The sequence below is a fragment of the Mustela nigripes genome, chromosome 7, assembly GCF_022355385.1.
Source record: "Mustela nigripes isolate SB6536 chromosome 7, MUSNIG.SB6536, whole genome shotgun sequence".
Lineage (NCBI taxonomy): Eukaryota > Metazoa > Chordata > Mammalia > Carnivora > Mustelidae > Mustela > Mustela nigripes.
This window is the reverse complement of record NC_081563.1, coordinates 92,664,751-92,680,211: the sequence shown is the minus strand read 5'-3', so window position 1 is coordinate 92,680,211 and position 15,461 is coordinate 92,664,751. Positions and strand designations below refer to the sequence as shown.

The 15,461-nt window shown below is 47.9% G+C and overlaps 1 protein-coding gene across 1 annotated transcript; it reads left to right on the top strand.

Moving 5' to 3' along the window:
• Positions 1–1,115: 1,115 nt before the first annotated feature.
• On the top strand, positions 1,116–4,526 carry NXT1 (nuclear transport factor 2 like export factor 1). Its single transcript, XM_059407884.1, has 2 exons — positions 1,116–1,205; positions 3,786–4,526. The coding sequence occupies exon 2, from the start codon at positions 3,839–3,841 to the stop codon at positions 4,259–4,261; it is 423 nt and encodes a 140-aa protein (XP_059263867.1). The 5' UTR covers positions 1,116–1,205; positions 3,786–3,838; the 3' UTR covers positions 4,262–4,526.
• The last annotated feature ends 10,935 nt before the right edge of the window (positions 4,527–15,461 follow it).

The following is a 15,461-nucleotide window of genomic DNA, read 5'->3' as shown; positions in this document are numbered from 1 at the left end:
CAATTCCCAGGAAGAGAGAGGAAGCTGCCTTTGTTTCCTTTTCAGGCACACTTTGGTTGCTTCCCAAACTTAAGACTCCTCCCACCCTGGACTCCTCTCTTGCTTCCAGTTGAGTTTCTCACTTAACTAAAACGGGTTTTCTTCCATGCGTCCTTTAGGATGCCAACTCCTAAGTCCGGAGGGACTTCAACTATCCAGGAGAGTAACCTGCTAAGATACTTCATCAGGCAGAGTTAACAAGGGCCCTGCCGGCTTCACCTGCTCGGCCGCCGCGGGGCATTCTGGCGCCCCACTTACTACGTCTGTGTGAAAACCTTAGTTGGGTCACTGCTGCTGCTGCTGGTTTCCCGAGGTTGCATCAAGTCGTCTTTTGACTAGAATTTTAACTAGAATTACCCGAATTGCAGGAGAAAGGAGGTCGTAGGGCAAGGATCTAATCCCGCCTCCCACACTTGCCCCATCTTCTCCCGTCAAGCGGGCCTCCACTCAGCTGGGAGAGACTCGCGCGTCTCTAGCTCCGGGGGCGGGACCTAGGAGATTTCATCCAATAAGGAATCGCACCTGACCAGTTGGCCCGGTTTCTATAACCGGTTAAGCCAATGAAAACTCGACCGCTGATTTTTTTTCCTGCGGTCTTCTGGGAAAGTGCCTCTCCCGGAAGCCACCTCCTCCCTTGAGCCACAACTGGGCGGAGCTAGCCTCCCGGTCTTCCGTCCGGCTGGCTGGCACAGCTGCCCGTCATGGAAGGCGGGCGTGGGTGGAGCCGTGGGCTCTGGCGTCTGCGCGGCGCTTGGCGGGCTGCGCGCGGGAAGCCGCGGACAGCGCCGACCGGTTCCCGGGCTTAGGCATCTCCGCGACCGGGCGGATCTGGGAGGAAGGGTGGGAGAAGGGCGGCTCTTCCGGTTCCTCCTGAGGCGAGCGGCGGAGGAGCGCGGATCCTAGGCAGGCTCGCCCCGCGACCTTCGGGGGCCGGCCCTCCGTGGAGCTGGGGGTCGCGCGGGGGGCGGGCGCCGCCGCCCACGGTAACCAGGAGACAACCCGCGCGAGCCGAGGGCCTCGCCCCGCTAACCAGGGTCGCCCGCGCTGACTCGAGCCGCCCACGTTGGCCGAGGTCGCCGACCCCCGCCTACAGGGGTTACCGCCCCCCCGCTGACCGTGGACGCCACCTCCGCCCGCGCTGACCCCGGACGTCACCAGCCGCGAAGGTAGGTGTCCCCCACCGTCCCCCGCGCCCGGCAGTCTGAAGACCCCAGGGCCGGCCTAGGGACTCGCGAGACATCTGCCACGTGCACCCCCACGCTCTCCCCCTATTGTCAGGAGTCAGCCGGGTTTTGTCTTCCCTCGTGGTGTCGTTGCAGTGCTGCTTCAGGTTTTTGCCCTTGGCAATAAATCCTCTTGGCGATGAAGAGTTGGGGCCCTGGAGGTCTCGACCCAGAGATGGCCAGGGAGGGCTGGCTTTGTTTTTTGCGTGGATGAAAAGCGACTCACCGCCAGAAATGAGGCCTGTTGCATCTTCTCTGGTCCAGCTCCAGAGATCCTGATGGTGTGGGCTTCCGAGAGAAGGCGGCATGTTCACAGCCTCATGCTTATCTCACTTTCCATGATTCTTTTCTCTGATTAAGTAGAGAAGGGCAAGCTTTCAGCCTGGTAGGTAGCAGAACCACAAGACAAGGAGGTGTTTATCCTACTGGTATGGGGCCAGGACAGGTTGCTAAGATGTGTTTGGAAAGTCTCTTTGGCAGAACTGAGCAGGGGTGGCGGAGGGGGCGTTTCTGAGAATGACTTGAGATGGTGGAGGGGCTGGGGTACCTGAGGGTGAGGAGTAATGTGGGTGGTCAGGAATTCCAGCAAGAGAGAAATTGAGGCCGCTGAAAGGACAACTTCAGACTAGCAGTCTTGGAATGGTGCCCTTAGAGACTTGATTTCTTAAGTGCAGGTAAAGGACAAGTGAAGGCTGAAGATAAGCAGGTAAAGGATAGTTAAGCAAAAGGACAACATAGTCCTGACATTTTCAAAGGCCAGGTGCCTTCTCATAAAGATACATCAGGACTATGCCAGGACCTTGATCCAACCCCTAAGTTTCTCCCTTCTTGTTTGTAAAATTGTTTTATCTTTTTGTGGTGACCATTAATGAGGTGTGATATATGTAAAGTAAGCAGCAGATTACCCAGTTCAGAATCTGTGTCTGCTGAGGCTTGACTTTCCAAGAAGGGAGTGCAGAGATGTCTGTCTGTGCCTGGTCCTGTCACTGCTTACTTCTAGGACCAAGCTCCTTACCTGCTCTTTATGGTTCTTTACTAGAGGCAGTGGCCTCCACCTTGCTCAGCCCTTAAGAGTACTTGACTCTTTCCCAACTCTATGTGAGATCTTTTATCTGTTTCATGACATGATATAAAAAAAAGGTTAATGTCTTAGAAATAAAAAAGTTTAAGTGTATATTTAAACATATCCATTATTTTAGTAATGTTCTATCATGAACTTTTTTCTTTTAGTGAAATATTTTTAAACTTTTTTTTAAAGATTTATTTATTACAGAGAAAGGGCACGAGCAGGGGGGAGGGGTAGAGGGAAAAGCAGACTCCCTGCTGAGCAGGGAGCCCATTGAAAGTCTGGACCAGAGAGACCTAAGCTGAAGGCAGATGCTTAGCCAAAAAACTGAGCCACCCAGGTGCCCCACTTTTAGTGAAATATTTTAATGATGCAGAAGAGAGCAGAGAGCTGTAACAGTTATACCATACTCTGAGACAAACAAATAATAATTTTTTTTATGCTTTTGGACGTCCTTTTTTTTTTAATGGAAGGTGACATTTCAGCTATAGTTGAGATTCTTTTTTTGATGCCACCACCCCAACCTTCTATTCCATAGAACTTGTTTCTTTTTTTTTTTTTAAGATTTGTATTTATTTGTTGGGGGTGGAGGGGACAGAGGGAGAGGGAAAAGCCAACTCTGTGCAGAGCTCAGAGCTAGGTGGGAGCCTGGATCCCACAACCCTGAGATCATGTGAGCTGAAATAAAAGTTGGATGCTTAATAGACTGAGCCACCCAGGCACTCCAGAACTTGCCTTTCCATTTTTAACTTGTCTTTCATTTTGGCTCACAGGATTTGCCTGATAGGTATTTGTGCTCACAGAAGCTAGGTGCCCTCCCTTCTTATTCCCAGTCAGCTGCCAGGTTTGATTGTCATGAGGTGTGTGACCACTATTTTGGTACTGTCCTAGTGACATTTACTTTCTTATCCTCTTAAGAAATCTGCCTCCTCTTTGCTCTCCCAGTATCTGTTGGGTGAGCTCATGATAGGTTTTCTCAGACTTGCCACCAGCTGAGGATCATATGCCATCTGATTGGTCTTTATTGGGCCACTGTTGCCTTTGTTGTCTGTTTCTCCACTTCTCTAGGGGCAGTCACACCTGGTCCATGCTTCCAGGAAAAAGTGACCTTCCATAGTCAAATGTACTGTCTTTTACAAAATGAGATTTTTAAATTTATAGTAATAGCTACCATATTTTTGAACATGTAGGTATCAGGCTTTTTAATTAAGCACTTGGTGGACACTGTCTTGTTTAAGTCTCACATTACAACTGTGTCATGAATGGTGATATTTCCATTTTAAAATGAGCAAACTGAGGCTTAGTAAGATTAGGTGTCAACAAAATTTGAGCCTAGAGTTATCTCCCTACAGTATGTAATTGTTTTGCTACCAGTAGAAAAGGAGAATTATTCCACTGTTGGGGCAGAACGAACTAGAGCATTCACATGGGTTCTCTTCAACCTTTCTGCTTCGCAGCCTCCACTCCCTCAGGCGCAGGAGCACCTGGGCCTCCTTCATCAGGGGCAGAGATGGCATCCGTGGACTTCAAGACCTACGTGGATCAGGCCTGCAGAGCTGCTGAGGAGTTTGTGAATGTGTACTACACCACCATGGACAAACGACGGCGTCTGCTGTCCCGCCTGTACATGGGCACGGCCACCCTGGTGTGGAACGGAAACGCTGTTTCAGGACAAGAATCCTTGAGTGAGTTTTTTGAAATGTTACCTTCCAGTGAGTTCCAAATCAACGTGGTAGACTGCCAGCCTGTCCATGATGAAGCCACCCCGAGCCAGACCACAGTCCTTGTTGTGATCTGTGGAACAGTGAAGTTTGAAGGCAACAAACAACGGGACTTTAACCAAAACTTCATTCTGACTGCCCAGGCCTCACCCAGCAACACGGTGTGGAAGATAGCAAGTGACTGCTTCCGGTTCCAAGACTGGGCCAGCTAGTGGGGCCAGGAAAGGCCTCTGTTGTAGCCCACCTCTGTAGGGAAATGCACATCTCAAAATGTGGGGACACAATTTCCTTTCTCCTATGCCAGGCCACACTGCCCTGGCTTAACTCTGCAATTGTTGGAGTCCTGTGAGCCCCTTTCTGAGTGTGTTCTTGTTTGTCATAGATGCCTTTTCAAAGTAGTCAACTTTTCTATTTTTCTATTTGTCCAGTAGAGACCCTGGTTCTGGAAATTCTGACAAATAAAATAGTACAAATGTTGCTTCTTTTCCCTTCCTTGATGTGTTTGTCCAAGTTTTGAGGGAGGCAGAGTCAAAGGAGGGTTAAAGGCAGAAGCTTAATAGAAAGTACCTGAAATGAAATTCTTTAGGAAAATACTAAAAAGTTAGTTAACAACTGTTTATAAATGAAGCAGCTGTATTAACTACTCTTGTAAAGAAGAGGTGAGGAACTGCTTTTAAGAGGAAGCTGATTTTATGGACCCCGAAGATCAACTCTAATTCTGTTTTTCCACTGTAAAAAAAAAGAACAGAACTAGAAGGTTCTATCATCCTTTGACCAATAAATGAGATCTCATGGCCACTGTCTTCCCCAGTTACTTTTTCTTTAATAAGAGTGCTAGGTTTGAGATAGGTTTATGGGCTAGGATATTGGAATGGGAACTTCTGAGAAGGAGAAGAATACTGATGTGTAATGGAGGCACAGATCGCAGTTTGCTCCTCATGCCCTTCTCCTTATCTAATTTCTGAAGCCCAATGGTGAATGGAACAAAGTAACCACCAAAAAGAGGGTTTGTTATAATGACTTAAGTCCTGGCCAGTGATGGAGAATTGTGGGAATTTTCTTATTTGTAAACCCTTCAGTCCTCTGCCTGCTTCCTTGAGAGCAGTTACGATGGCCTGACCACTGGCTCTGGCTCATTCTGGGCTGTGGAGGCAGCTGTACCCTAGAGGTAGGGTTGTGTTAAGTTGGAAGGAGCCTAGATCCTTGATAACTATGTGGAAACATTCAAATGGACCTAGTTCACCTACTTTTAGATTTCTTTTTAAATGAGAGAGATTTTATCTGTAAGACATTATTGGTTTGGGGCATGTCTCACCTACCATAGTAAAATCTAATCCCAAGTGAGGAAAAAGATTTGCAACAGGGGCAGACAGTGAGTGTGTTGTAGGGGAATGGTTCTGTATAGTGTCCTGGAGAACCAGACTAGTCCCAGGTGCCCTCAGGAATTCAGTTCACAGTCTAATTGGGAGGCAAGACATTTTTAAAATGGTAAATAAATTCAGTTTCAAAGCCACATCTGAATAGCAGTCCAATCACTCCTATAGAGATACATGCCTAGCAAGCAGAGACAAGCAGTTTAGCTGAGATGCTGGTGAAATACTTGCAAGATTGGAAGTGAGGTCCCAAATCACTATGTGGAATTGTCAGACCCCGGAGCTTTGTCCCATAGGGAGGCCAGTGGAGTGGGTTGGGAAGGTTAGTGCAGAGACTGAAGTGGAGATGCTGGCCTTCAGATCTGAAAACCCTCATCCTTAAGGGGTGAAGTAGGATGCCACCTGTCATCTTGGCCTTGGATAGAGGGTGCGAGTCCCATCTGGCCATCAGAGAGCTTGACATGAAATCTCAAGTCTGAATCACATTGGCCTTGAAAAGCTTCAAGACAGCAGTGGTGGGTGTTCCCATGGGACAACAGGTTTGGGAAATTAAAAGTCTAGACGGCATTCTGAAGAGCACCAGGGCACCTCTGGTGGCCTCCCATTCTCCCCTCCAGGAACAAAGGAGAGCGGGTTCAGTTGGGAAAGCATTCAGATGAAAGACCACCCTTCCCTAGACTACACAGTTAGTGTGCTCTGAGACCCGATGAGGACAGTGAGGTGTATGAAGAAGGGTTATGAGACACTTCAGGGAAGTTTCCTTGAAAGACTGGGGCAGCTAATCTTTGTTTTCCTTCCACCCAATCTTCCTCTACCCTGTCATTTGGAAAGCAGGTATGACAGTTGATGTACTAGAAGCTCTGTTGGGCCATGAGGCTTATTTGGCCATATGCAAGTGGTGGAGGAATGAGAAGCAGGTCTTGGGCTCCCTGTCAACCTCATGGAGTCCCTCACCAGTCTTGGATGACCTCCCTTGGTTCTCAGGGGCAACAAGAAATGCACTTTAATCTTCTTGAAGCCACTGTTGTTTGACTTAGACACGTAGCCAAATGTACTCATCAGTAACAAACTGGAGAAAAGTATGTACAACAAAGGACAGACATAGTATTTCTTTACTATATAAAGAACTCTCAAGTCAGTAAGAGAAAAAAATAAATAAAAAACAGTAGCACAAGGAAAAGACAGGCAAAATATATATATGGAAGGGTGATGGGAGGGAGGGAGGAAGGAAGATGCATAAACCCAATTTCCACCCCCCTCCCTGTTTAGCAACCACTTCAGTGATGGCAGGAGTTAACCATCTCCCATCTAGTCAGATGGGCAACAGCCAGAAAACCCCAGACCCCATTGCTAGCCAACATGGACCATCAGGGTGCAAGTGTTGATTTCTTCATAAGATGGGAGAGTGAGGGTGAAGAGAGTGAGGGGGAGTGGAGTTAAGCATTTTGGGAAGAGAGGAAGTTATCCCCCCACTGCAGTTCTAAGGGCCTTCAACAGGGAAGTATGGTAGGGTGCCACTTCCCTTGCCTCTAGCCCAGGGAGAAAGGACTTCCAACAAGGTCTGACTAGCTTGACATGGATAGTCAGGGGTCTATGAGATCCTACTGGACACAGCCTGAATCTACTAGAGGCCGGTGCTGTGGCATCCACCTGGGATGGCTGGGTTAGGTAGGCCATTGCTGCTATGTTGGGAAGGGTCTTAACTTCCCTCTGACATGGAACAAAAAAGTCTGAACCCTGGGGTTCAATACTGAGGAGACAGTGTAGGGGAAGGGGCAGCAGCTACTGCACTGGGGTGAGCCTGTACACAGGAGCAAGCCGGGGTCAGTTTTCCAGGCCGAGACAAGGGCCTGAGCAGGGAGCGCAGGCTGGGCGGCATTTGGGAAGAGCTGACCGGAATGTGGAGGTGGCCCTTAGGGTTCCTCAGAGTTGCTAGGGAGGCATGAGCCCCCAGAACAAGAAGTCTGTTTTCCAAGGCCAGAACACCTCAGTGATGTGGGGAGCCTCAGAAAAGCCATTCAAGTACCCTCAGAGAGGAAAAAATCACAAGTTCAGAGAGCACAAACTCCTCTTACCAGAACATTCACCTCCAAAGGCTCATGCTTGAGAAACCCAGGAGTGACAGAGGTGGGCGCAAGTGGCTAAAGGGGAACCTCTGCCTCCTCCAAGATGGTGGCTGACCCAGCTGAGGGAAGGGACAAGGCACAGAGCCTTCTACTCACACTTGAGGCTTTGGGGAGGGAGGTGGAATTGAGGTGAATGCAGGACTGTTTCATCTAAGAGTGAGAATAGAGTGTCATCAGGGTAATGGCGAAGGTGTCCCCACCAAAGGGACCATGTATGGCAGCATGAACTGTGCTCTGGCCCCATCCCACAAATAGCCCCCTCAGACATTATTTGCTCTGTGGGTCTTAGCCAGATAGACTGATCACCCAATTTGCCCAGGACAGGGTTCCTGGAGGTGGGCTTTCAGTGCTAAGATAAATAAAGTCCTAGAAATACTAGGACTAATTGGTCATCCTGCTCTTAGCCCAATTTATGCTGCAGACCAGTAAACTCTAAATCGCCCTGTGATCTCTGGAAACAGGGAAGAAGGGGAGGGGTGGGAGCTGCGGCCACCAGTGCTGAGAATAGGGGGTTATCAGGCTTTGCAACAGAGCCCTCATGGGCAGGCATGTCCCACCAGCCACCTGGGCCTCCTGAGCACCTGAAATGTGACTCATAAGACTGAGGAACTGGGTTTTTATTTTATTTTAATTAATTTAAATCTGAATAGCTACATGTGGTTGGTTCCATCTGTATTGGGTGGTACAGTGGAAGCAGAATTGCTGGTCTAGAGACATTCCCAGGTAGCTGGGAAATCCTGAAATGAGGAAAGAATGTCACCACCACCGGGGCCTAAGTGTTCAGAGGGTACAAGGAGCTCCTTAACTGGAATATGTCTCAGAACCAGACAGGGTTCCATGGTCCTTGTTGGGCACAGGACAGGAAATGCAGAAACCCCACTTCATCTAATAAGAGAATTTCTCCTGCCCATTAAGGTTCCATGGAGGCAAGGCAGAAGAGACCTCAGCAACCTGTCTGTGCTCTGCTGCTGTCCTTCTTTAGTTGTCACCTCCCAGCTGGGAGAGGGATATGAGTTAGGTGATTAGTTGGCTTCTTTTCACTGACTGGCACAAAGTGATTAAGGCAATCCAGTTCCAGAGTATTCTTTCTCCTGACAGGGTCAGGTGGGAGTGGAAAGGCTAGAGTATGTGCCTGACTCTTCTGCTCTAGCCTGAGGATGAGCTATTTCCTTAAGGAATGCCGTGCATATGTGTGAACTGCTGTGCATGTGGGGGTCAGCTGCCATGGATGAACCTTCCCCCAACACTCTTCCAACCACCCCCCACCGCCATTCCCAGCTGCACTAACTTGGCAACATTGCCATTGAATTTTTATATTTCAGGATTTCATAACTAGGTCCTTTTATAGGACAAGGGAAAAAATAGCTTACAGAAAACTGCCAATTACTCAGCAGATAGACTGCACATATTCAAGGTGTAAACCTCAGTAGAAAGCAGGGCTTCAGCAGCCCTGTGCACAACCACAAGGGAAGTGAGGCCTGCCTCCACACTACAGATCATGTGGAGGGCGAGCCCCTTTCCACCCCTGGCAGATCCCTGAAACCTATCTGTGGGTGGTGACCAGGTGAGTGGTTTCAAAACAAAGGTGGACAGCCCTCACACTTCACTGTCCCATAGATCACAATGAAGACACTCATCTGGCCGTCTGTTTCTGGGGGCTTCATGGGCTGGCAGTAGACTGTGCTGATGTGGAATGACCAGGAAGGGCCAGAGTTGAAAAACTCACCCTGAGACTTCTGTCTAGAGATGGGCCATCCATCCCACATCAGCATGGCATCCTCCACGTATAGCCAGCTGGTCTCTCTTCATCCATGCTGGTATAGTAAACATCAGCACTTGGTGGTAGTCGAGCACACCAGCTCATGACATTTCTTTCCTTTTTTTTTTTTTTTTTTTGCTCATGACATTTCTTGAAATACAATGAAGAGGCCATAATCTTAGGCAGCCACAGAAGTACTCCCATTTCGGGACATCAGGAGCCGCAACCCTAGGAAGCAGCCTGAGTCTTCAAAGACTGATCCCTATTTCTACATGCACTCTAGAGTACTTCAAGAGCAGCGGTTCTCTAGACCATCAGCTGGGCCCTTGGACTGGGGCTAGGGACCTCCGGCAGGGCCCAGGTGTCCAGCTATGTCATTCCTGCACCCTTCCTCTGGTTCTGGGTCTTTGCGCTGGCTGTTTTCCTGCCCGAAGATCTTTCCCAGGAGTCCCCAGGTTGCACGTGCACCCCCTTGAGTTTTTGTTCACCTTCCTTTGTCCTATTCTGAGCCATAAGCCTCAGACTGCCCTGCCCCAGACTCTGCGACTCTGCAGGCATTGCATTCCAACCTTTATATAATTAACGTTCTTACTTGTCAGTGCCCTGTTTGCCCAGGCCAGACGTTAACTTCACTGACCAAGGACTTGTCAAGTGTTTTGTTCACGTGGCAGGCCCACGATACTTAAGTGGGCCTTATGGGCATGGGAATCCTGCCTGAGAGATGCCAGGGTGCTCTGGGGTCATGCCCACCTTACTCATAGAGCCCAAGTCTGAGCACAGAGTTGACAGCCCCAGGGCAGCCCACTCCATCATTCCTCCAACCCCGCCAGCAGTGATGGGGGTGCCACCTGGACTTGCAAGGTGCTGGGCCACATAGCATGGGGTGTGGCCTGGACCACCCTCAGGGAAGCTCTCCTCCTCTTCTTAGAACCAGGGATTCCCTCCACCCTTGCCAGAGGAAAGAACAGGCCAGCAAAAGAGCCAGGCACAGACAGAACTCAGCCTCTGATGTCTTAAAAGCCCATGGTAGACATTTGAAATTTTGTGGGTGGTAATTCCCATGGGAGGTCTGCCTCAGAGTGACAAGTAGGGTCAAATGAGTCCACTCGTGATTAGCATTCTGTCCCCAAAATCCAGCTTGCAGGACCATAAGACCCTTAAGAGTCTCCTGGCAAGCAGTTCCTTCAGGAGCAGAAATCTCTCCCAATCACCAGGGTAGGGGGCAAGAACAACCAGAGAGGGGTCTTCGGGGGTCCTGCAGAATGCCAGAGAACTGCATAGATGTGTTCAGGTTGTCATCTCTAACTTGTCCCCATCATTTCTGAAATTAAGGATGACTAGGCGAAGTATTTTTATCCCCACTATTAAGGGTAAACAGTGTTTTCATCACTTTTTCAACAAAGCAGCAGAGCAATATTTTAAAACATCCTGTGTCTTTACTAAAAGTAAAATATAAGCTTATAAAGACTTATTAAGATTCTAACACAGGTCAGAATAACTGTGAATTTGGCTAAGATGGTGTCTGTGCATTGTGCTAGTTTTTGGAAATAGGTATGTCCCCAAAGTAAGACCTCTGTGTGCTAGCAGTTTATTGACTGAAGTCGGGGTTCAATATGTAAATACAATAGGAAAAGACTGCACAGATTTCTGTAGGGGTCTGTGTGAGTTACTTATGGTTCCAATCATGCTGCGTAACAGATAATCCCCAGACCTCAGTAGCACAGCAGAAGCTTTTACTTCGTTCAGGTGACACCAGGCTGAGGCATAACTGATCTTATTGGAGTTTGCAAGTTATGGTTGGTGGGTGTGCAGGGGTGCTCTTCTAGCCTGGGTTGAGCTGATTCACCTTAGCTGGCAAATCTCTGATCCATATGCCCCCATCTTCCTGCTGGGATCAATGGGCTTTCCCAGGGGTGGTCTCATGGTGATGGCAGAGGTGCAAGGGTTCAAGTAGGAATAGGCTTAGCCCTTTGATGCCAAGGCTTGTAACTGGCACACTGTGACTTCTGCACATTCCATTGGCTCAATCAAGTCATATGGCTGAGTTCAAGGTCAACAGAATGGAAATAGATGCCACCTCTTAGGGAAAAAGCAGAAACACATGGGAAAGAGGGTGGTCATATGTGGGGTGAGGATGAGGCCAATGATCGGTACAATCTAGGCCCAATCCTAGAGCATGGGGGCTCGGGGGCAGAATGGGAAGGGCTTCCTTTAGGACTCTGATCCTGCAGCTAAGACTTGACAGGGGAACAGGACTAGGGAATCCTAAATTCTCCCACAAATCACTTAAAGTTATATTGATTCTCTCAGACTGGGAAGGGCAGTCTGGTAGGAGCTGCTTTCAGAGCAGGTAGCTTTGGTGTCTTGGGGGGAAGATCAGAGATCAGATGCTGCATTGGTTGACCTTAAAAACCAGCCCTGCCTCCTCCACAACCTGGCCTAATTCTGGCACCATGTCTCATTTGTGAAAAAAAGCTGCAGGAGGGGCACCTGGGTGGTTCAGTAGGTTAAAGCCTCTGCCTTCGGCTCGGGTCATGATCCCAGGATCCTGGGATTGAGCCCCACATCGGGCTCTCTGCTCAGCCTGCTTCCCCCTGTCTCTCTGCCTGCCTCTCTGCCTACTTGTGATCTCTTGTCTGTCAAATAAATAAATAATAATCTTTAAAAAAAAATGCTGCAGGAAGTTCCTCTGTCCCATAGACAGAAGGCTGGGTCTTGGTAAGATGAGGTGCCTACGGTGCAAAATTTAAGGAGGTGCCTCTGTCAGAGCCTAAAGGATGCCAATAAATTGAGGAAAATATCTGTCACAGGACAATGATATTTTCTTAACAATTTAAAGAGAATTTCTTTACCATTTACCAGTTCCTTTACCATAATTTCTATAAATCAGTTAAAGGCTTAGCAAACTGGAAAACTTGTAGAAAGATTCATGCATGCAGATCATAGCAATACAGATGACCTATTAAGATCAGACAAAGCACTCCAACCTCATTTTTATTTTTAATTTCTTAAAAGATTTATTTATTTACTTATTTGAGAGAGAAAGAGAGAGAGAGACAGTGTGCACGCACAAGTGGGTGGGGCAGAGGGAGAAGGAGAATCTCAGGCAGACACCGTGCTGAGCTTGGAGCCTGACGCAGGGCTCAACCTTACAACCCTGAGATCATGACCTGAGCTGAAACCAAGAGTTGGATGGGACACTATACTGACTGTGCTGCCCAGGCCCCGCTAATCTCACTTTTAAATTACATATTGCTGTAGTGGATGTTGTGGCCATTTCCCTGGAATCCCCCTTGTAATAGATTTTTAAGGTACTGGACCCCTGCTCATCTCTGGGTAAACTTCTAGTGGGTCTCAGGCAGTCAGAATAATCCTGTTGCTACTGCCAGAGCAGCAGGTTCAGGGACCTGGGCCAAGCAAACAACTGAGGAGCAGAGGGAAAAAGGAAATTGAATGCATGATGGTTTGATGCACCATAGAACTAATCCAACCACAAACCCCATGTGCACTACCTCCAGGTCTTTTGGAAGTCAAGTCATTTTTTTTTTTTTTTAAGACTTACTTATTTTAGAGCAAGCCAGACAGAGCTCAAGGTGGGGGGAAGGGCAGAGGGCAAGCTCATGCTCAAAACCAATGAGATCATGACCTGAGCCAAAACCAAGAGTCAGACACTTAACCAACTGAGCCACCTAGGTACCCCTCAATTAATCTTTTTTAACATGTAAGACAGTGTGATGGGCCGCTTGGCAACTTTCAATAAAAGTCCAACAGACGTGAATCACTAGTACTTTTCATTCATCATAGTGATAATGAACCAAAACATTTTGCTGTACTCCATGTTGGTTAGGGTCCAGGGAAGGGAGCATTCCTGCCCAGTTTTGGGGGATGCTGATTGGTGCAGGTTCTTCTGAGGGCAAGTGACATTTCAAACACACTTACTTATCTTTGTAGTTCCATTTCTATGTGCAGTTACCCTGGGTTTGAATGACGTGGGTCCACTTAAACATGGAGTTTTTACATTACAGGACTGTAAATGCATTCTCTCTTATAATTTTCTTAGTGTTTTTTTTTTTCTCTAGCTTACTCTCTTGAAAGAATATAGTATATAATACATATAAAATATGTGTTAATAAATTATGTTATCATTAAGGCTTCTGGACAACAGTAGGCTATTGGTAGTTAGGTTTGGGGGTGGTTAAAAGTTGTATGTGGGGGGGCCTGGGTGGCTCAGTGGGTTAAAGCCTCTGCCTTCGGCTCAGGTCATGATTCCAGGGTCCTGGGATCGAGCCCTGCATTAGGCTCTCTGCTCAGCAGGGAGCCTGCTTCCTCCCCCCCCCCGCCTGCCTCTCTGCCTACTTGTGATCTCTATCTGTCAAATAAGATAAATAAAATCTTAAAAAAAAAAGTTGTATGTGGATTTTTGACTATAGAGGGGTCAGTGCTCCTAACCCCCTGTTACTCAAGGGTCAACTCTATGAATATGTTGCAGATGGCCATAAACACACACATCTTCATACAAGATAATTAATCATAGCAGTCTTTGTGATAATCATGAAAAATCTCAAATGTCCAACACGAAGAGATTCAGCAAATTATAATATTCCCACAGAATGGATTATTGTGCAGTCTTGAAAATAATAAGAGGCAGACTTGTACATGGTATGAAGGACATGAAATCTTGGAGATAAAAATTTAAAATCTTTGTAGTATATTAACAATAGTTATTACAGGCAGTGCAGTCAACATTCCAAGAACTATTCAAGGTGTTTTGCACTATTTCCAACCTCTTTTTACAGTTGAGAAAATTGATTTTCATGTTTAAAAAATGAGATTCCTTTTAGGCTTGCGCTGTATGTGCGGGCTTTCTGGAAGGACTGGCAAAAACTTAACAATAAGTTAAGTTCATGTAAAACTTAACAGTAGCTGTCCGGGTTTGGATTTTAGGGTCTTAATATAGGGACAAGGCATTTGATGTATATTCTCTCAGACTCTCCATTTTTATAGTATGCATGTTTTGTTTTTTCGATTAAAATCTCATTTAAGAATTAAGAGTATGTTTTCGTAGGCAGGTGTAAAAGGCATTCAAGTTGCAGGTATCCACGATGAGAGGCCTCCCCGCTCGCCACAGAGCAGCCAACCCGAGCCTGACCTAGCGCAATGAAGTCTCTAGGTAGATACGTCACTGAAACATATTGGGGTCTCAAAAAAAAATACACATTTAAAAAATTTAAAAGTCACCAATTAACCTTGTGAGAAGTAACTTAAAGTTCTAATGATCTGCCCAAATCTACAGCGGGTGCTAAAATTCAAACTTTGACTGACCCCCAAATTATGTAGATATGCTTCATTTCATCTGGAATAAGCCACTTCTTGGTCTTTGGAAGCCTGGGAATACAAACGTTAAGAAAATCACCCAGTAGGCGGCGCCGTCGTTCCTTCCCGAGAACCGCCAGGCCGCCAGGCTCTGGGTCGCCGCGGCCTCGACGCCTGACTGACTACTATCCCCTCGCTGGTACTCGGGGACCCCTGCAAACCGGCGCCCTTGCCCGCAGCCGCCCTCTGAACCAAGAGCTCCCCCACCTTAGCGGGACTTCCCGGGTCTCGGGATGGCGCCAACATCATCATCCTGCGACCACCGAGGACGAACTGGAAGGCGGCCTGACAGCACCCGCGGCGGCGCGCCCACGTGACCCAGCGCCCTAGCTCCGCCGTCTGCCATCGAAGGAGCCCTGAAAAGGAGAGGTCCCGGCTGGGAAGGGCAGACTTCCCGACAGCCAATGCGTGGTGAGCCGCCTGGCCCCTCACTTCAGTGGTGCGTCTGGGAGCCCGTGCGGGGCGTGGCCTGGACTGCGGGGTGGACCCGGGTGGCGCCGGGTGAGCGGCTGGGCGTGGCCTGGTGGGCGGAGCCGAGGCGGTCGCGCGCGTCTCCCCAGTGTCGAGTTCCGTACGGTTCCTTATCTAGTTTTATAGATTTGTTTTTTAAATCAGATCATTTCTTATGAGAATAGTGTAATCTCCTTTACTCATTATGATAAAGTGAGCATTTCCCCAAGGTTTTCCAGTTTTACTGGAAGTAATAGCTGACAAAATTCCATTTATAGCATACTTTATAAATGTATACATTGTGTAGTAATTACCACTAGTTCCAGTAAAT

Bases quoted from the DNA above. Each gene is read 5' to 3' on its own strand.
- NXT1 (XM_059407884.1), top strand. From the start codon at position 3,839: ATGGCATCCGTGGACTTCAAGACCTACGTGGATCAGGCCTGCAGAGCT.